A 22,229-nucleotide genomic window follows, 5' to 3' on the forward strand; every position below is an offset into this window, starting at 1 on the left:
TTTATTTATTTCATTGGGACAGCACACATTAATCAACACAAGAATAAAATGTGTAAATGTGCCAGATTTAGCATAAATGCTAGTTTTCAGCCATAGTCCCAAGGCTGGTTATTAAAATAGCACAGTGAGACACATAAAGGTTTAAGAACACTATGACAGAAATAAAAACCAAATCGGAAAGGCATTATAAAAGAGACATTACAAACAGTTGCAGTACTCAATTACAAGACAAAAGACCAGGACAGACAAATCACTTAGAGCTACAAATTGATTGGCCAGAAGCCCACTGGAACGGGCTGGAGTCTGGAAATGGTGTGTAATGGGTGCATGTCTGATATATTTTTAGCCAATGGTTTATTTCTGTGTTTTTTTTAAAGTGGAAAGTTATCACAGTCTCTTAAGTGTATTAGCAACTTATTCCAGGATTGCATTCCTCTGTGGAAGTGCATTGGGTTCCTGTCTAGGACTTTAACTGCCCTTTTGAACTTCTGGAGTGAGTTGGCTTCACTGACAGCAAAGGGGCCAAATAAGATTGCTCGCCACACTTTTCAGATTTTTATTTCTAAAAATAAAGTTTTGGATCTCAAATCTGACTGTTTATCTAATATGGACCAAACTCTCTCTAGAACAGGGGTGTCAAACTCATTTCACATTTTGGGCCACATATTGCCTCAGTAGATGTCCAGTGGGCCGGACCATTAAAATTATACCATACTCTGCTATAAATAACCAAAATAATATGTCTTTCCTTTGTTTTGGTCTAAAGAAGCACGAGAACATTCGGAAAAAGTTGAAATGAACATATCTTTTACAAAACATTTCATGAAGCACCTTAAATTTCCTTAGACAAATGTGCAATTTACTTTTATCATTCACATATATGCATTGCAACTGATCCCACTGATTGTACAAACTTTAACAAGTATTTGGTCTTGAAAAATACAGTAATAAACTGTAAGATTAAATGAGATTTATAAAGAAAGGAATTTTTAAACCATGTACACATGAGCATATCATATCTAAATTGAATTCCTGCCTATACCTTACAAACTAAGGAGAGTGCTATTAAATGTGGAAAGAATAAAGTGTTCACGTCCTTGATAACATCTGCTGTGTTGGGTCTGTCTCAGTGACAGACTGAGACTGCTCTTGTCTTCTTCTCTGATGAAAACAATGTTGTCTTTTACTCTGATCAAAACAGGGTGTCCCCTAGCGGATACTCCATGAACTGCACCTTATTAAAATATCCCATGTCTTTTATGTATTTTTTCACTTTTAAATTATCCTGCGGGCCTGATCGAACCTCCTTGGGGGCTGGTTCCGGCCCGCGGGCCGTAGGTTTGAAACCCCGGCTCTAGAAGATCCCATGGGGGACATGGACAAATGCTTAACTCCCCAAAGCACATGTAGACCAGTATGGCAAACTCCTATGCACCCTCATAGACCCAAAGAAGGAGCAAAAGATGCTTCATGACTCCTGAACGGAGCATCTTTCATGAAATGGATGTGAATGATGGCGCTGAGTCTGTCACTGATTACATTAAGATCTGCGTGGTCAATGTCATACCTCATAGAGAAATAAATATATACCCAAACAATAAACTTTACAGAACCAAAAAGATGAAAGATTTCATAAATCGTAAAAAGAAACTTAACTGCATGCTTAGTGTTGCGAGGAAGAGCTATAGGATACAATTGAACAGAACTTTCATGCTGGGAATTCGAAGTAGTTGTGGGATACTATGAAGGCCATCACCAACATGACCACTGGCAAGACATGTCTGAGTACTCCGAATGATTTGCAAAAAGCAAATGAATTAAATGACTTTTTTTTTTAGATTTGTGAACCATGATTTCTCTTCTGAGTGTGATAATGTATTAAAACCTATATGTGTCGTCGACCAGGATGCCAGAAAGCTGATTGAACCCACGAAAGTCCCTTTTCAAACACGGTAGTGCCAAGAACGCCACAGGGCCAGATGGCATTTTCACGTTCCTTCTTAAAATCTGTGCGGAAAAGCTGACACCGGCGCTGTGTCCTGTCTTTCAAAAATCTGTAAATCAGCACACCGTTCCCACCTGCTGGAAGAAATCAGTTTTAATACCGGTACCAAAAAAAACAAAACCCTGTCCAAAGAAAATGATTTTTATCCAGTTGCGCTAACATCAAATATAATGTAATAATAAATAAATGTAATAAAATGTTTTGAGAGAATCATAGTGTCCTCACTCAAGAAGGAGGTCAACCCGCTGCTTGATCCTTTTCAGTTTGCCTATAAGCGGGGGCGTGCAACAGATGATGTAATTAATACTATTAGTCATCTGGTCACTTAATATCAGGAAGACCCCAAAGCTTTTGTTCGACTTTTGTTTGTCAATTTTAGCTAATCATTTAATACGCTAGAGGCACATCTACCAATTGAGAAACTGTCAATCCTTTTATTTTGAAATGGTTAATGTCCTTTCTAACGAACTGTGTGCAGCATGCCAAAGTTAACAATGTCCTCTCTGGGTTCAGACACTCCAGCACTTTTGTCCCCCAAGGATGTGTCAGCTCCCCTGTGTTTTTTACTTTATATACCAACGATCCATCCTAATAATTCCATCATCAAATTTTCAGATGACATCGCCATCCTGGGCCTGCTGCATAAAGATTACAGTTCAGCAACTTACCATTTTGAGATCTGTACTTTTGAACCGTTACAAACATTCTTTTATTCCTACATCTATTAAGATAATGAATGCAAATATATCGGTGAGAGTGTACTGGACTGAATTGATTAATTATCAGGGATTAAGATAAAATAAGAAAACCTTTATTAGTCTCGCTAGGAGAAATTCCCAATTCACAGCAGCAAAGTTATGAAAGTAGAACAACAAAATATAGGAGCTGCTGGAAAGGCAGCCACTCTCGCTGCGCCATTTTGAAGTCAATATAACAAAAATAACACAACACAACACAACACAACACATAGGTGTGTCGCCCTGATGTGTGTGTCTGATACAGTACTGCCAACTGTAAACTGCATAACCGGTTCAGTATCCATGACAAATTTCCCTTTGGTGACATTAAAGTATTTGAAATGAAATGAACAATTCAATTTGCAATATTTAAATTTGTATGACCCAAAGGAATAGCACCAGTCAAAATTTGGGAAACACCTTCAAATTAGAATGGTCTCAAACACAATCGACATCAAAAAATTCACGTTGACAATTCAACAGCTGTGAAGTGAAAGTCATTCCATGTCAAAAAACATCATCCAAATCATAAAGCTGACTGAGAAATGACCAAGATTTGCAAAATTGTTATCTCGGAAAATGGTACCCACTTTGAAGAATCAAAATGATCAAATACTAAAACATTCATCCATCCTTCCATTTTCTGATCCGCTTATCCTCACAAGGGTCGTGGGGCCTGCTGGAGCCTATCCCAGCTGTCTTCGGGCAGTAGGCGGGGTACACCCTGAACTGGTTGCCAGCAAATCGCAGGGCACACAGAGACAAACAACCATCTGCGCTCACACTCACACCTACGGACAATTTAGAGTTAAAGCGTTCCATAAACCTGCCACGCATGTTTCTGGAATGTGTGAGGTACCTGGAGAAAACTCACACAGTCACGGGGAGAACATGCAAACTCCACACAGGAAAGCCAGTATCGAACGCTGCACCTCTGCACTGTTAAATCGTCATGCTAATCCGTCGACCGCTGGGTTTGATGATTTAAGTATGAAACTTCAATTAAGACATGAAAAAAAATTAGAATTAGAGCATAACCTTTGCCTGGTACTGTACTCCCATACCAAAAGAGACCTTTGCATCATAACTTCAGGCAAAGGCCTATTTGGGGGCTTTAATCTCCTTACTCAAGTTTAGCCAAAGTTTTTCCTTTCCATTACAAGCACAATACAAGTTAATAAAGGAGGTACACTATTTTTTTGTGATATTTCTTTTGTTTTGCGCCGTTATCAAAACGGGGATTGTAAAAAAAAACAAACAAGAAAAACAAAGAAGAAATGCAATTTTACTTTTGCACTTGCATTTCAGAGCCTTTTTTAAAAAGTGCTCAGTACTCCTACAATGCGGTGTAAATTCTTTTGATTTCTATCATCGAGTTTGTCGATTGACCTGTTGATTAAACTTGTGCAACTTTGTAACTGTAGATTTTTGTTTAACTGAATCCTGGGTTGCTCCTTTTGTGAAGGTGACAGCGTTGTGATTAAACGTGGGGCCATGGGACTAATACAATAACTTTGCGTATGTAAAACTGCACACGCCTAGCTCAACTACGCATGCAGTCCGAAAGCAAGTCTGTCCCGAAGTGTTTCGTTTCTGTGGGGCGTGATTATCCACTTCTCCCACTTCCTTTCTCATGTGCCAGTTTTTCCTCTCCGGCTACCTCATACGTGGCTGCTGGAGGAAAAAAGGAGAAAAAAGCTGTGCTCCTAGAAGGCAGCTGCGGCCGGACCTTTCTTGCCTTTGGCTGCCGGTGGGGATCCTGTCTGGCGTACGGGGCAAGGCAGCGTGCATTAAATTGGCCTGGATGGCAGGGATACTCTGGTGCAAAGACTGCTTAAACCATAAGGTATTGTAAGTATAAAATCGACTGGGTGCCACGTCACTAACTTACAAGTGATGCTTGTGACAGTACCGCGCACTGATTGAACGTGTCGCCGCGACTGACTTTAGCATGCAAGTGTTATTATTGTGCTAACGTTAGCTTGCTAATTTAAGTGCATGGGTCGGATCTAGTTTAGACGGACGTTGACAGATAAATAAAATTAAGCTAGCACTCATTTGGTGCAGTGTATGTTTGGTTAAATATCTTTAGTTTTAGTTCTTACGTATTATGATGAATTATCTGTCTGCAGTATGTTATGTAATCTTTCCCTGAAACTCCTTTGCAGTCGATACAACGTCAGACAGTGATGATGAGAGCAGTCAAGTTGATTTTATTAGCATCTTCACTAAATGTATGTCGGATCAAATTAAAGTATTTTCTTCATCCCTTAAAAGTTTGATCGAGATGTTTTTTCATTATAAAGTAGTGCGGAAAAAATGCCACACAGCTTATGTCCCAATTGCTTTCATAGAAATTTCCCCCTAAAAGTAAACTGCGTAAATTATTACTATTCCGACTCCAAATTCAGCAACAAACTACTGCACGGGTACTTGTACATCCCGTAGGCCTCACGAATTTCTTTCAAAGCAAACAGTTTTACAATAACTGCTTTGAAAATAGAACTGAAACGTAAGATGTGGATACAATCAACATTCGCGCGTCAACATCCCGTCAGCCATCCATTTACAGCCCTTATACATCCTTGAACACTCTTGTTAACTTCAGTTTACAAACATGAAAATTACATCGTACCGTCAAAACAAATGCTATTACTCTAATTATGCATACATAAATATGAATCTGTGTAATAGTTTATTGAAAAAAACATTTCAATTTTTTTTTTAAATTTAAACCAAAATATGTAACATTTTGTTCTGTTAATTCTTGGTACACGTCCCTCAGATTTTTGTGACTGTTTTAACTGCTTCAAACGGTGACTGAGGGCTTTGCCATATTGCCTGATATTCAAACCATGGTATTTATTGAATCCCTTCACAGTAACCGTGAGTGTAAAATTGTAATAATGATAATGGTTAGATAAAAGTTATTTCTGAATGGGCTATTTTCTGTCCATGTGAAAGATAAATATTTCCTTTTAATAGGATCAGAGAGTATCATATTTATTCCTTAAATTATATGATATTTAACATGTCCACTTTGTCTTTCATGTAATGAAATCAATTTAACAGATTAAAAACATAGCTAACCTGATTTTTTTTAAACTACCATTTTTGAGGCAAATTTTTGTGCAGCTGTAAAAACGCAGTACTCCATGGTGCAAATACCATTGCTGATATTGTAAATATTTTTATATCTTTTTGTCCTCAATCTCCTCGTTATGGCTGACATCGGCTGTAAAGCTTTTTCTGTTAGCGGGTGCTAATGTGGCTGATCGATACCATTGACATGGAAACGTGGTACTTAAAAAATACAAATTACAATCACCATTCATTGGTTATATTTTCCCAAGCAAATAGGATGTTTAATGAAATACCTATCAGTAATTGAAAAAAATCCCCAAAAACGTTAACAGCCTTTGACATGTAGAGCAGCTCTCTTGTCTCAAGTTTTCCAAGTTTATAATATCTCCAAGAGTCATCAGCGAGCCTTTGTCTTTTCTGACTGGTAACTGATTTTTTTTAAATTAGCATACATCGCCTGTGCAACTGTTTATTCGTTTTTGCAATACCTCGGTTTTCGGCCATAATCCATTCCAGAAGGCTGTTCGAAAACCGATTTGTTCAAAAACCGAAACCACGCTCTTTAAAAAAAAATCTTTATTGAACACATCTGCTCACAATGGAATGCTACACGAGGAAGTGTCACTTCCTCGTCTAAGGAAGGCGAGAGGAGTCAAGTGGCGCATTCAAATGCGCTCAGTTTGGTCAGTTGGAATCCGAGGCATAAAAAACTAGAAATTTTTGGTCGAAAACCGATTTGGTCGAGAACAGAAATGTTCGAAAACTGAGGTTTGACTGTATTGGCATCATAAGGAGGTGAGGCACACTTGTATTCTGGTCCTGACTACAACATATAAAACAATACAATACATCAGAACATGTTATATGCTAATAAGGAACTATCATCCTACTAATCACATTATGACAGAGTATGGGAGTATTCTTTTGCTTTTTCCCACAGTGACTGATTTTCTGCACCATGTTAGACTACAACATTGTTTTCGGTCTGAACTTTTTCACAAAATAAAGGATTGAGAATTGATTTTCCATATGTTGTACTAAACAACTGCATATATATTGCTGTCGTTACAGAATTACCAGTTACATGGGTTCTTTGGCCCATGGGACAGATGAAAGTTGAACGCGGTTGGAGGCCCACCTGGGCTGTATCTGCTCTGTTAATCATAGTCACTCTGCTGATGCTGCCCTCTGAGGTGGCATCAGGCTGGAAAATTAGTCAAACAACCATGGCTCACGCAACAGCTACGGCTGCAAGATCCGGTCCTAACTTCACTGATGACCTTCAAGGCCTCCAGGCCCTAGCAGACTTCCTAGCTAGTGAGCATGCTCATGTTTGGGTCTTGTCCCTTGTGGGCTCAGTTGTTGTAGGCCTCAGTGGGATTTTCCCCTTGCTCGTCATCCCAATCGAAGCTGGAGCAGCCCTGAAAACCGAAGGTAGGTCGTGTAAGATGAATTACTTATCATATTTTACTGTAGGTAGCAACATGTATGGTTTACAGTATTTTGCAAAATGTGTCATGTGATCTTAAAACCTTTTCACTGTTGCACTTCGGTTGTCTGCATATGCTCGAAGAGAAATGAACCAATTCCACTTTTTAGACAAGAGTACGAATACAAGTACAGCACAGTATTTATATTTGAGGATTCGACAAGACCAAGTACTGATACTTGATAATGCCCTTTTCACTTCCAATCATTCCATTTCACGAGTATTGTCACACTTGGTGTCGATTCTAAACAAAAAGAAAAAAAAGATCAAATTTTCTATCTTTATGTTTGAAGACTGAAATGTGGCAAAAGGTCAAAAAGTCCAAGGGGGCCGAATACTTTTGCAAGCCACTGCATCTAAATGCTTACAAGACCTAGTTTACACACATTGTGTGGGACTTAAACATGACTTCAAATGGGAAGAACTATTCTCAAGAATAGTTGAATCACCACAAAACACACTTTGCCTATGTTTAGCTGTTAGAGTAATCTATCAGCAAAATTGTATCGTGTTTAAAGTTTCATTTATTTGGGCACATCGAAGCGTTTGGGTGCGTATCCAGCACCCCCAAATGCCTGCACACAAAGGCGCCGGCCATCTGGCCGGGGGACTGTTGAAGTCCACAATTAGCACGTCAATACAGGTGGACAACCACAGGGGAGAAGGCGACACTCGGTCACAAAAGGGGAATGAATAATTCGGGAACAGCGGTTGAGCAACAAAAGACGAGTTGAGAACACCCGTCGCGCCCAGACGACATTGACCATCCGCAAAGTCTACAACATGCTAATTCGATGTAGACCAGCCAGAAAAGGCGCCAATGTACTGGTGGTTCAAGTTTGAAAAACAGGTAACCAATCACTACCGAGGAGCCGGACCGGGGGTGCGGCATGCAAACATCGGGGGCAGTGTTTTTCTTGTATTTTGCATATGTTACAATAAAATGTCGAACTCGCGGTGGCGGGACTTTGAGTGTGATCGCGGAGCAACTAACCGTCGTTCGCTCTCAGAGATCCGCTTCCGCCGATATTGAAGGCAATTTTCCTGTGTGCCGAGTCATTTCTTTAACTTTGTCCGAGAAAATCTCTGACATTAGCTGTCTGTAACATTCTGCATAACGACTGTGATTTGGCTACTACTGTTTTTTGTCTTTGCGAATTTCCTGACATTTTTAGCCCCTTTTTTTTAACTTGCCTATCATCATGGGCACAGCATTGGAAAATATGAGCAGTCACTGTGAAACAGATGACATTGAGCTGGTTGCAATTCCCTGTCCGCAGTGACGGTACACAAACAGAAGATGAGGCTAAGTCAAGATAGAGAGAGACGTGGTTATGTGTGTGAACATATGACTACATAAGTACAAATAGTTAATCTCGTCTGCATTGTGCTTTGATAACACTGGTCAGCAGCTAATTTTACTCAGAGATGGCTTTATGTGTCTCTAAATGTATTCGTGATGGTGATTTCAAAAAATGCCTTTTTTTTATAGTGCATCCGCTTTTTGGCATTTTCATTTTTTGTTTAGTTTTTCAGTTTGACCTATAAAAGCTTGCACAATATGGAATTCACCGTTGTAATTTATAGCTATGACCTTTCAGGAAAAAAAAAATCCCACCTGTTGATGAACTTAACTCTTAATTTGTAAATATGACTGAATATATGACTACATTACATGTGATGATGATCAGTATTATGAAAACCTGATTTGCTTGATTAAAAATATTAGAATCAGTGCACAAAAGTATTCTCCAAAATTTTACTTGCATCTTTCATTAAACAAAGCAAAAAAAAAAAAAAAAGTAAAGATTTGTTGACCAGTGTTATCAGACGCAAGCTACTGTAAATCACCTTCAGGCTTGTTGCCTTTTCGGTTTCCCCTCCCATTGTACCACGGTTGTATGTTTGCCTTTTGGTTTTCAAATGCAATCTGACATGGGGAGCTGCAAAAAATAATAATAATGTGGAGAGGAAATAACTTGACAGATCTCACAATCCTGTGTATAAAGGCTGTCACTTGGTAATTTGAAATTTCACCTCCTTCCAAGGGGTGTTTTGTAGGAATCTTTAGTTCTTGAAGACAAATTCCTTTGTTGCATTGCATTGGCTGTATGTTTTTGGTCAGTCAGGCTGAAAGATCCATTATTGCCCCATTTTCTGTGGTCCCAACTGCCTTAAACCTTTCAGTAAGCTCCTAAGTTGTTCTGTTTTAGCTTGATGCAGATCGTAATTGAAAGACACCCTTTTTTCCCCATTTGTAAGTGATAAAACAATTCTTTTCCTTCTACATGTTGGTAAACTGTTTCAATTCATTCATTTTCATCCACGAGCCAGCGATGCTTATCTTAAACGAATCACATTTTGCTCATTCAAACGATGATTGAGTTTGTGAAGAGAATGAAAGATAATCAAATGAAATGATGTTCATTTTAGATCCTGCTGCATCATTAATGTCACACTTTTGTTATTCTCAGCTGGACACCAGAAGCTAAAGAGGCTTTTGAGCTTTGCTATCGGTGGTCTTCTTGGTGATGTATTCCTTCATCTCCTCCCTGAAGCATGGGCGCTCTCTGGTTCTTCAGGTGGGTCATCTTCCCAGCGCTACCACTCCCATTCTATCATCGCTAATGTTGAGTCTAATTTTTGTCATCATTTATCTTTCTTAATTCAAATTATGACCACAGGTCAATTTCAATGACCTCTAATACAGAGGTCCCCAACCTTTTTAGCCCCACGGACCGGTTTCATGTCAGACAATAATTTCAGGGACCGGCCTTTAAGGCCGGATAGATACAACAATATAATATGAAACTGCATGAAAAGTGTGGTATTTTCGAAACATAATAATAAACACGAATCATGACAGGAGGAACGTCCTATCTGGCCGCAACGTTCTCTGGTCGCTATGGTAACGTTTAAATGTGCCTTCAAAATAAGATACGCCGCAAATAAAAAATGCATGAAAAATATGACTCGCCATCGCCGCCTATTATGCAAAGTAGGCTTGGTGCGTGTGAATCTCCCGTTGAGATAAAGCCGTGTTTGAAATAGGACACCTGTTACTGTCTATTAAATGTAGCCTTCTCTTTCTTGAAAGTCGTAGACTCCTCTTCTGTCTCCTGGCTGGGCCTTTTCCCCTTCCCGAAAAACTTTTCAAAGACGTTTGTAACGTAATGTAACCTATCACGTGACCGAGAAGCGCAAATTCACTTGAGTCAAGAGTGACATACTGTAGACTGATATAACGGAGAATCCGGTAATTTTTCAAAATAAAACATCTTTCAGATTCCGAAATGAATAAAATGGAAAGAATGTAAGTTATTTATTCTTTCTGTGGGGCCCGGCACCAAATGACCAGCAGACCAGTACTGGTCCGCGGGCCGCCGGTTGGGGACCCCTGCTCTAATATACAACAATGGCTAATGAAACAGTTCCTGCTCTATTTCAGTAGCTACCATGCTTATCATAGTGGAAACTTGTTGCTACTCTGTTATTAGAAATCACATTTGCCTTCTTTTTCTCCAGCCACCAGAGAAAAACACTACATGACACAGGGCTTGTGGGTAATCACTGGCCTCCTGGCATTCCTTCTCCTAGAGAAGATGTTCTCAGACCAAGATGGACACAAAGATCCACCATCACATTCAGACCTGAATTTTAACTCGACTGTAAGTTCTGTAGCTCACTTCAATGCATTCCAATTCCAATGCATATATATATATATATATATATATATATATATATATATATATATTCAAATACGTTCACCCGGATAATTTGATGAGGGCACATCCAAGAGCTTATATTTTACTTTAGTCCCTGTAACTCACATTTGACCCTTTCATGTAGCTAAGTATGGTTTTCATAGCAGTGCTCAATTAAAACCTCTGACAGCCTTCTGAAGGAAAACCATGCAGCAGGTGTATGTTGTGGGGTTCTTTCTTTTTTTTCGTTTGTGTAGTTCAGAAACCTCTTTGGTTCTTATTGTTCACCGTATTCAGTGATCCTTTCTTGCAGTGTGTTTCAAGGGATAGTTTAGCTTTGGGGGAAATGTGCCACTGTGAGGTTGTGACAGACATGTACGTCTCTAGCATTAGTCACACATCTGAATGCATGCCATACATATGCAACCCCTCCCCCAACCCCACCGCCAACCCCCACTTAAAGACACTATATTGTAAGTTCTTTACATCTTCAATGGCAACTGGCCCAAGTAAACATTCTGGAACTACTGATTCATTCATGTCGTGATAATGTTTTCGCCACCTCACTGGTGGCCTTTTGAGATGTCTAGTCTGTTCACAAAAGAAAGCTTTCAAGAATGATGATCACGCCTTCCATCCCAATTACTCACCGTCTAGTGCTGATTGTTGCAGTCTGTGGTCCTGAAGTCGTACTTTCATGCAACTGTTTTAGGTTTTCCATGAAACTGTTGTCGTTCAAATCAAAAGACGGAACATTGGCATTTGGCCATTGGAAATGTCATTTTTACCCACTTGTCTGTGATAATGGTGGATGTCACACCAAGGACTGGTATGATCATTGTGCCCCCCCCTCCCTTTCTGTTACGCAGTCAAGTTCAGCTTGCAGTGGAAAGGCTGCTGTGTTACATGGAAATGGGTCTCAGCCTGAATCACAGAAATATTCCAAGCATCAGAGTCTGCAGGGAACATATGAGAAAGTCAAGGTATGCACGCTGATGAGTGATAAACATTTGCAGTGAACATAAAAGCAACAAATGACCATGATGAAGCTTCAGCCTCTGATTTAAATGTGCTGTCGGAGAACAAATGACTCAAGATAATTAAGATTAAGATATCCTTTATTTGTCCCGCAATGGGGAAATTACAATATAATATAATAATAAACAATATAATAATAAGTTGTGCTTAATGACTATAATCTTTAATGGAACTTAAAAGGTCAAACACAATCTGTCCTGGGACAACTGTCTCTGATTTGCCAGTATTTTTGCAAAAAGAAAAATCCTATTGGAAATGATCTTTTTCAGGGTTCGACTGTTGCCATTCTAAAACTTTTATTGATTGTGCCAACAATGTTTCAAGTAACATTTGACCATTCTTAACTCTTACGCTACATTGATAACAATAACCCCACTTTTTTTCACATGCGTTCAAATTGAAAGCTTTGAAGTTATTTTCTTGTTAAAGCTCAATTAAATGTCTGCTGAGAACTGCGCAATGACTTGCATGTTTTCGGAGGTCGGTCTTATTGAATAAGTGTGGACCATGCAATAAACATGGCCGCAATCAATTCTTGGATTGCTGAGCTGAGGTCTCTTACCATAATGCTGATATCTCACATGAAGTCACGTATCATGGCTAAGTTTTTATGCGAGTTCAGCTATACAAAAAAAAAGTGTGCTTTTGCTGAAAGATAAGCTAACATATATCCCACTTTTAATGGTGATTGCCTGAAGCTGTTGTCTTAGCACACGAGCTATACATGTCCATTGAAATATATTTTAGAAAGGGTATGGGCCAAATGAAGACACAAAATCACCCTTGGCCAAATAAAGTTACAGTTTATGACACCACTGTCTCTCCATTTCAAATCAACCGGCTTCTACATTGGCCACAAAAGTCAAGACAGGAGACCAAGTGCCAAAAAAATGGCAAATGTTCAGAGAGTATCAGCTTACAAAGCAGCGAAAGTGTGCTCTTTCATGTCTTGCGCAGTTGTCATTGGAACGGTTTTAAATATGCACCTGTGTGCTTGTGGTTGTGCTGATCATTAAATAAGGTGTGGTGACATTGTCGGCACACTCCTCATGTTGGTTACGTGTGTTGTTATTTGAAGGTCATGATTATTTGTTCGGCCGTAAGGTGATCGACTGGGTTAGTACGCTTGCTTCACAGTGCAGCGGTCCTGGGTTCGATTCGACCTTCCTATGTGGAGTCTGCTTGTTCTACCCGTGCCTGCGTGGTCTTTCTCCGGGTACTGCGGTTTCCTCCCACCTTCCAAAAACGTTAGGTTAATTGTTCACTCTGAATTATCCTTAAGTATGATTGCGAGTATGACTGGTTGTTCGTCTCTGTGTGCCCTGCGATTGGCTGGCAACCAGATCAGGGTGTACCCCCGCCTACTGCCCGAAGACAGCTGGGATAGGCGCCGGCTCGCCTGCGACCCTTGTGAAGATGTGCGGCTTAGATAACGGATGGATGGATGGATTCTATATTTACATAATATCCTGGAAGGTGTTTACCAGTGGCTCACTTTTCTTATTCCACTTCCGCATCCCATTAACCAGAGTGCGCACATTTTCTCTAAAATGTTTATGATTTTTGCAAGCATTCATTCAATCTAAAGCACATGCCTAATCATCAAAGAAATTCATTTAAAACAAGAATCCACTTCGAGCCATGTGGCACGGCTCACTTAATTAAGTAGAAGCCACTCATGTATTTACAGTTCAAGCATCTGCTGTCCAGGTGACAGACAGAGCCAGTATTGAAGTCAAGATGGCGCTCGAGTAGGCAGCCGTCGGCAAGTGCTCTCATGAGCCTTGCTTTTTTTGTTGTTTTTTGGTTTGTTTTGTCACTTTGTGTTTGTTGTTACATCGTGTGGACCTGATGTGGACTTTTTTCAGCATTTTTTGGCCACGACATTCATCAAGGAGGAGACTCTGTGCTTGGTGGTTGCACCTTCTCGGCAGCATGGGTATACCAGCACTGTTTTTGACTGGGAGGAATGTCGGCGCCATTTGACTGTCGTTGCTGGACAGTCCGGGGCGCTTGTGTCTTGCGCCTGTAATGGGCAGCATTTTTCACAGCCCTGCTTTGTTCAGCGGAGAGATCGGTGCTGTTGAATGGTCTGCGGCTGGATGGATGTAAGGCTTGAGGAGCCGACGATGAGAAGAAAGGAGCGTTAGTGCGAAGCGCCGATGCGGATGTGGAACTGGGAGTCGCGGCTTGGAATTGAAGTGGATTTACATGGGACAGGAGATGTGAGCCAATCTCTTTTTTGTCAATGGACGCTACAGCTTCGTGTTTGCTTTCAAAACTTAGCTTGTAGCAGACGTGTGCACATTTTTAGCATGACGTCTCTGACCCACTGGTGAAAGGACACTTTGATCCTCTCCTCTTTCATGTAGAACTGCTTCAGACAACAAAGTGTATGCAGAAAAGTGGTGAAGATTGCACGACTGTCTGTGTCCTATGTGTTGTGTTGTGTTATTTTGACTTCAAAATGGCGCCGCGTGAGTGGCTGCCTTTCCAGCAGCGCCTATATTTTGTTGTTCTACTTCTTCCTTTCATAACTTTGCTGCTGTGAATTGGGAATTTCTCCATTGCGAGACTAATAAAGGTTTTCTTATCTTATTGGGAAATTTCATTTTGTACGTGAACTAGGTTCAAAGTACAGCTCATTAATTTTAAAATTAACTAGTTTGGTTCATAGTTCATAATTAAATTTTTTTTGAACTAAGTTCATCATCCAAATATGAACAAGCTCCAATATGTTTTCTGCGAACTCCGCTATACTGTACTGGCAATAACCCAATGTTTCCATCTACTCTACACTGGAAAAGAAATACAGTATCCTCAACTATCCGTTACACATGATTGAAATATGGTCATCTGATGCAATTTTCGATTTGTTTTCCCCTCAAAAATATTCAAATGATATGTGTTAGTTGAACCGGTAGGTTTCATCATGTGCAACCGATGTCCGATTTATGTAAATCCAATGGAGACAAAGAATGTTGTGTTTTTTTCTTTTTCCAGTGCAATATCCAGGTAGAGATATCACCCTACAACCTCAAAACCATGAGGAAAAACCTGTTGCTTGAATTTTCTTTGATTTTAAAGACACCAGACTGTGTTACATGGTGATGGTGTAAGCAATCTGCTGTAGGAACCAGGCTGAGGTTGGAAACTAAGATGAACCTCAAAGTGCATTATTCAGCGTACAAAACATTTCAAGTAATTTTATATTTCTAAGTCACTTTTCAGTGAATGTATTTCTTGACGTTTTTGAACCAGGCTGTTACCCCTAATTAACTTCATGAAAGCCGGGGATTTCACTTTAATTGAGGCTGCAGGTCTACCAGAATATCCAGGAAAACCAGCTATTCCAGCTGCGGCTGGGAGATAATAGAGCCGCTATTTTACGCTGTTACTGTTTTTGGGGTCGGAAATAATTTGTTGCCATTTCTTTCACATATACTGTACCTCAAGGCTCGCAGGGTGCTTTAAATCGATGTGATGTGTCAGGTTTGCTGTTGATGTATTTATGATTCAACTGGGAAGGCAAAGCTTACACTAAATTGTCAGATTTGCTGCTGTGAGTTAGTGTTTTTTTTCCCCCCTGTCCAAACACACATCGCATTGTGATGCGCCGTGTGACTGTTGATGGCCAAATAATTGCTTTTCCTGCCTAATTACCGTAAGGCTCAGAGCATTTAGCCACTCTTGACCAAAAATGAACTGCTGTTCAAAAATCACTCACTGGCAAAAATACATTCATTCATTCATTCATCTTCCGAACCGCTTGATCCTCACTAGGGTCGCGGGGGGTGCTGGAGCCTATCCCAGCTGTCTCCGGGCAGTAGGCGGGGGACACCCTGAATCGGTCGCCATCCAAACGCAGGGCACACAGAGACGAACAACCATCCACGCTCACACTCACACCTAGGGACAATTTAGAGTGTTCAATCAGCCTGCCACGCATGTTTTTGGAATGTGGGAGGAAACCGGAGTACCCGGAGAAAACCCACGCAGGCCCGGGGAGAACATGCAAACTCCACACAGGGAGGCCGGAGCTGGAATCGAACCCGGTACCTCTGCACTGTGAAGCCGACGTGCTAACCACTGGATACCGGGCCGCCGGCAAAAATACACTTACATTCAATTCAGGTTACTGTACACCTAAAATATGAACGAGTTCATAAACTTTGTTGTTTTTGGATGTAACTTACCCGTCACCTTTGATACATGGATTTACCAGCACAACGGCTAACAGCGAGCTTTCAGCAGATCATTTTCCATTCAGAGAGAAATTCTTGTCTTAAAACCTCTAGCCTCATCCAAATGTTTGACCTAAATAACTGTATTTCAGACAAGTGGCTACCTGAACCTCCTGGCCAACTGCATTGACAACTTTACACATGGACTGGCTGTCGCAGGGAGCTTCCTTGTAAGCAAAAAGGTGAGCAACTGTGCATGGCATTTAACAATATGGATGTTAACCGCTTGTACAGTATTATTTGGACTTCTCTGCGACATGTAGTGCTTACTAACTTGTGCTTGTGAACAATTCATATGGAGCCACGAGCCGGGCGCAACATTATATATACTTGCATAATTGAATGTAACTCTTCCAAGTACATTTTGTATGGACAGGGACAGCAGTTTCCACAGAGATGATTCATGAAGTGCTTCATATAGTTAAAGTATAATTATTATACATACATGTCATACAACACCTTTGCAAAAACCTGCTTTTACTTAAAAAAAAAAAAAAAAGATCAATAAGTGGGCCTGCTTTCTGTTACGAACCAAACTAGTAACTGAATCTTAATTAATAATTCATGCAGTTTGTGCATTTTTTTTTTTGTCATTGTCAATTTGAAATGTCCTGTTCTTCGAATAAAGGGATGGCAATTGAAACTTTTTTTATCGACAGAATAATCAAGAGATGAATCGGGTATGACAATATTTGTTAGTTCCGGCCTGAATTTCATCATTATTCTTAAGAAATAACAAATAGTTAAATATGAGCTGACAATGTTTGCACCCCTTTGTAGTGTTTGAACGACTTGTACATGTATTACATCATTAATACCAAGTGTTCTTAATGTATATGAAATGAAACTCCAAAATTTGTAATGTAACCATTAAAGGACAAAATGGGCGAGCAACAGAAACACGGCTTGTTATCCATTGAGGTGATGAACATATACAGCATCATAGGTGGATCAAGACGAGTCCAGCTGGTGAGACATAAGGCTGTCAGCGGGAGCTATGAATGTATGTGCCAGAGAGGAAGTTAGCTAGATGCCTCAAATACACACACGGACACACACACGTCATTTCACTGGTGCTCTTGTGCAAACTATTGGCATATGACACATAACATGAATGCTAGGACTGAAACGGCAAGAGGTCCCTTTGCACAGTCTTGCTTGCTTAGAGTATGTACAGAATAGTCAATGGAATTTCACTGATAGTACATTGCTTCGCAGGTTGGCTTTCTTACAACCTTTGCCATCTTGCTGCATGAAATCCCACACGAGGTGAGATGCTTTAACCTGAATATCTTGCACAAATAAATGTCTTGATTTGAGTGAACTCACATTTGCCTTCAGTTTTGAAGGCCCGCAACTGCGATGTGAAGTCGTTAAGGTTTTAGCCACTCCAGCCATATGAGACACGTCATTGTCCACAGGTGGGTGACTTTGCCATTTTGCTCCGAGCCGGCTTCGACCGGTGGAGTGCTGCCCGTCTGCAGCTGTCCACCGCGCTGGTTGGCGTTCTGGGGGCTTGCTTTGCTTTATGTTCTCAGTCACCAAAAGGCACAGGTAGGATCTTTTCCGGATGTATGAATACATTCCCGTCAGACGTCACGTGGACTACAGCATTGATTTACTATTTCCAGAAAATGCAACTTCCTGGATCCTTCCGTTCACCTCTGGAGGCTTCCTCTACATAGCCTTGGTGAATGTAGTTCCTGACCTGCTGGAAGAATCCAGTTTGAGGTATGATACACAATACCTTGACCATGAACACAAATGTTATTTCATGTCTCTAAATCAAGTGTTAAAGCTTTTTTTTTTTTGTAGGCATTCCCTACAGCAGACCCTACTCATTTTCTGCGGTGTGGCCGTCATGGCTTTCCTGTCAACCATCTCTGTTTGAAGATTGAGGGTTTCTCTTCTTGCTATTGTGCCAAACAGAAAGACAACATCCAAAAACAAGCAAGACATTGTCACTACTTGCTATATCGGAAAACGGTTCTTCATGAACTCTTAAAATCCATCTTGGTAGCCAGATTACACCGCCCGGATATTGTCGTGCATCATGGTATGCCTCAACAAATTGCACTTTATGAATCAATGACAAAATCAATCTTGAGACAGGACATTTTTATTTGACCTTGGACATTGTGCCAGCTCTAAACATCAAGGGAAAGATGATGATTTGTATGGATTTCTGTTACCAAGTTGTCTTAAAATGTACATCTATATGTTTGCACATCGGGTTATGGTGCTACATGCAATCCAATCTAGTAGAGTTTGCCTATTGTATTTATCCTAGGAAAAAGGTGTGTTGCTCCTTCATATTTATTTTTAAAACAAAAAAAAAAACGGAGAGAGAGAGAAATGCACCGTGCGGAATGTTAGTGCACCACTGCACTGGCAACATTGTTCTGAGTGTCAACACTAATGTCACCCAAGTATATTTTTATCTGTCCACATGCCTTCATCATCTCATAACACTAAAACTATAATTGCATCTTTTGAGCATGATTATCAGCCTCCCAAATAGCCTATTTATCAACCATACAGGAATACTTCTTTTTTTTGGTGTTTGTTTCTTCACCAAAAAAAATTCAGAGGTTGCGGGGGTTTGAATCCAACCTCCTCCCACATTCCCCCCAAAAATGCTGTAGGTTCAATAAAGACTCAAAATTGCCCTTAAGTGCAAATTTTGCTTTGTTTAAATGTGCCCTAAGATTGTCTGGCAGTCAGTGCTCGTTCTATCCCGCCTTTCAACCAAAGATCACCCATGAACCGGATGAGGAGAAGTAGTGCAGAAATGGATGAATGCAACATTCCTCGCTCCAAACAACCCACCCGACATGAGGAAGTAAACCGTTAATTTCTCTCATCTATGCCAAGATAGGTCACTGCTAGTATACCATCTCATGATATGTTGACAAAATACCACATTGGCAATCACAGCTTGAAGACATTACGTCACGCAAAAGTGAAGAACCCGATACCAAGTTTCACCCTTAAGTCCCGTGAACCGTGTGTCAATGCTGCTGAGGTCCTACGTGTGAAGACGGCAAATAGAAATGAAGAAACGTGACATAGACATGGTATTTCCATTCCGGTTCCTTTTCTGCAGCTTGTTTGGCAAGCGCGTGTTGCCATAACGACTCCGCCGCAGGTTGTCGACTTTAGTCATCGGCCGATGAGGTGCGCATTGTCTGTGGGAGGCTTTTCAGTTACGGAACACGAGGACAACAAACACTCAACGTTTGAATGGAATGTGATGTCAAATTTACATAAAATCTAGAAGCGGTGATGACAAGCTGATCTGTTCCCATCATGCACTCCTCAAATATTTTGTTACCAATTGATACTGGAATATTTTGTTACTACCTTATCTGTACTATTGTACATGATTTGTTTTAACTGAGAGTTATTTTAGAAATGGCTGTGTAAAAGTACTGACGCTAGTTCCAATTGGTTTTATTTATGAAACTTTGTGGTAACTATTTTTTTTTTTATTCAGTCTTTGCAGGTAGCCCATCTGAAAAGTTCACAGTTGCAAACAAATGGCCATCTTCTATTTAGGTGTTTTCTGGCAGGTCAAATAAAAGTTGGATCCATAAATGTTTGTGTACGATATTGTGCCTTTCTCAACCACTCCAATTTATTTGGAAGAAAACTGGATGCCCTGGAAGTTTTCCAACTATATGGCATTTACCAGAAACAATGACAGCGATTTTATATCAATTTCATGCTCTTAAGTGCCTCCATTCTCAGGGGTTGTAAAAGTCTATGCATTCTAAAGAGAGCTATTTTTAATACTTCGGTGAAAATCAATTCTGTGGCCAATGGTCCTAACCAAAGTCTGATTTGCATCCCTTGTGAGATTTTGCCAGATTTTATTTTTAATATATATATATATATTCAGCAGCCACCTTTGCTGCTTGTTAATGGGATGTGCTCCCTTCACTTTTGTCTGCTTTGGGACGATCCAGCTGGTTTGTCTGCTTATTGAAAACCATTCGTATTTCAGGCATCACTAGACTGTTACAATGATGATAATGCCCACCTTCTCCGGAGTAAAATTCTTTATGCTTGTCTTTTTCTTTTTTTTTTTGAAGAAAGCATTCTGTTATCATGTGTAAAGCAATTTCAAGCTGTTGGATGGCATCGAGGATATTCTTCAATGGCACGTGCATGTTCTCATCCAATAAAAGATTCAGTTACTGGTGACGAAATGAAACGCAACCAGACCTTTTATTTCAATGAACCCAAACACCCACACGTATTGTGTTAGTGTACAAACGCAAAAGCACGGAGACCTTTGTACATTCATCTTGGAGCAACCTTGGAGACCCCGCTTTCCGGCATGGGGATCCTATAGTGTTGTTTTAATTAAAATGTAATTCATTGATTCTATGCGACAGCTGGGATGGGCTCCAGCACGCCCGCGACCCTCGAGAGGAGAAAGCAGTACAGATCATGGATGGGTGGATGATTCAACGCTCCACATGATTTCTGTTTTGCATCATTGCATACATACACTATTATTCAGAAACGTTTGTGATTTACTTTTTCTGAGCCATGTTAAAAATCAGCTGTCGCGTTAAAAAATATCAGTGGGTTCAATGTTGAATTGCACTGTACCTACAGGCTGTGTGATGAATCAATGATAACGATAATGAGAGTTTAATTGTCACTTATATAGCGCTTTTTTTTTTACCTCGGATACTCAAAGCGCTTCACACTGTTTCCTCATTTCCCTACTGATGACGCAGCATCAGCATCATTGGCAACAGGAACTTGAGTACAGTATCTATCTTGCAAGGACACTTTGACATGGTCTCAATGGCTGGGGATTGAGTTTTTAATCTCTAGGTTCGTGTGCAGCATCCACTGCTTCGTGAAATATTACACAAATTGTAAAAGAGAGTGTTTGGGAAACAGAAACTTGAAGGAGCAGCCTGCCCCAAACTCAATTAAATGAGTGTTGGAACTGTAGTGGCAGAAAATATAAATGCGGTCATAGTCAAGCCACCGCATGGAATTTTTTGTCGCTCGCCCGTGTACTTGATCGATACGCAAACTTGAATGAACCCAGGAAATGAGAACGGTTCGCTGACTTTACCGGGTGCACAAGTCAGCCTCGAGCTGGCACTCGTTTCGTGACGACTGGAGACCCACAGACATCCAGCGGCGGCGTAGTTAGTACTGTACAATAAGCACATACACGCACTTGAACTGCAAGAGGTTGAAAGTGAAAGTGAAATGACCTTCACGCTTCTTTCGGATATTAGTCACCTCATTAACAAAATGGACGAATTTAGTATCATTCAATTAATTACTTTTGATTAGTTTGAATACTTTAATTGTGCAGCCTTTGTAATAGACGTGATTTTTTTTTGTGCGTAGGAGTGGTGAGAGGCTGTTCTAAATTTGCACAAATTCAAGAACGAAGTTATTGACGAATCACACATTTTGGGTCAAACGTGGGTATGCATGTTTTGCGCACAAATTGATGCGTACCCACGGTTCGTAAATAATGAAGGGCAATTGAAACTGAAACGCGTGTCCTGCCTGAACCCTCTCAGAAGAGTGGTCACAATAATATAAGTAATACCTTGAATACCATTGACTTGAATAATTGGTTAGAAAAAAAATTGTCATTTACTCGTGAGTTTATATTTGCACACTTTGATTGTTTTTATCATACAGTATTTGTGTAACATTGCCTTAATGTAATAGTTTTGTTTATCTCTGGGTCACTGCGGAGAGAGACTTTTTAATGATTGCAAAGCTAACAATTACTTCCTGTACAGTACAGGTATATGCAAGTTGACCAAGCAAGTCTGGCTTTCTATGTTCTTTTCTGTCGTATCCGCAGATTGCTGTCTGCTCGCCATCTCCGACAACCTGGTGGAGAGAGTGCGGTACTACATCCCGTGGCCCAGCCTC

General features: G+C 40.3%; 1 protein-coding gene across 1 annotated transcript; it reads left to right on the plus strand.

Moving 5' to 3' along the window:
• Positions 1 to 4,315: 4,315 nt before the first annotated feature.
• Positions 4,316 to 19,898, plus strand: slc39a13 (solute carrier family 39 member 13). Its single transcript, XM_086106387.1, has 10 exons — positions 4,316 to 4,588; positions 6,898 to 7,260; positions 9,790 to 9,897; positions 10,841 to 10,983; positions 11,889 to 12,002; positions 16,394 to 16,483; positions 17,520 to 17,570; positions 17,723 to 17,855; positions 17,933 to 18,032; positions 18,117 to 19,898. The coding sequence occupies exons 2-10, from the start codon at positions 6,927 to 6,929 to the stop codon at positions 18,190 to 18,192; spliced, it is 1,149 nt and encodes a 382-aa protein (XP_085962513.1). The 5' UTR covers positions 4,316 to 4,588; positions 6,898 to 6,926; the 3' UTR covers positions 18,193 to 19,898.
• The last annotated feature ends 2,331 nt before the right edge of the window (positions 19,899 to 22,229 follow it).

The sequence above is a fragment of the Hippocampus guttulatus genome, chromosome 3 (assembly GCF_054856545.1).
Source record: "Hippocampus guttulatus isolate MCC_2025c chromosome 3, RoL_Hgut_1.0, whole genome shotgun sequence".
NCBI classification, from domain to species: Eukaryota; Metazoa; Chordata; class Actinopteri; order Syngnathiformes; family Syngnathidae; genus Hippocampus; species Hippocampus guttulatus.

Bases quoted from the DNA above. Each gene is read 5' to 3' on its own strand.
- slc39a13 (XM_086106387.1), top strand. From the start codon at position 6,927: ATGGGACAGATGAAAGTTGAACGCGGTTGGAGGCCCACCTGGGCTGTA. The intron at 9,898-10,840 runs GTGGGTCATCTT...CTTTTTCTCCAG, and splicing joins GGCGCTCTCTGGTTCTTCAG to CCACCAGAGAAAAACACTAC. The intron at 17,571-17,722 runs GTGAGATGCTTT...CATTGTCCACAG, and splicing joins TGCATGAAATCCCACACGAG to GTGGGTGACTTTGCCATTTT.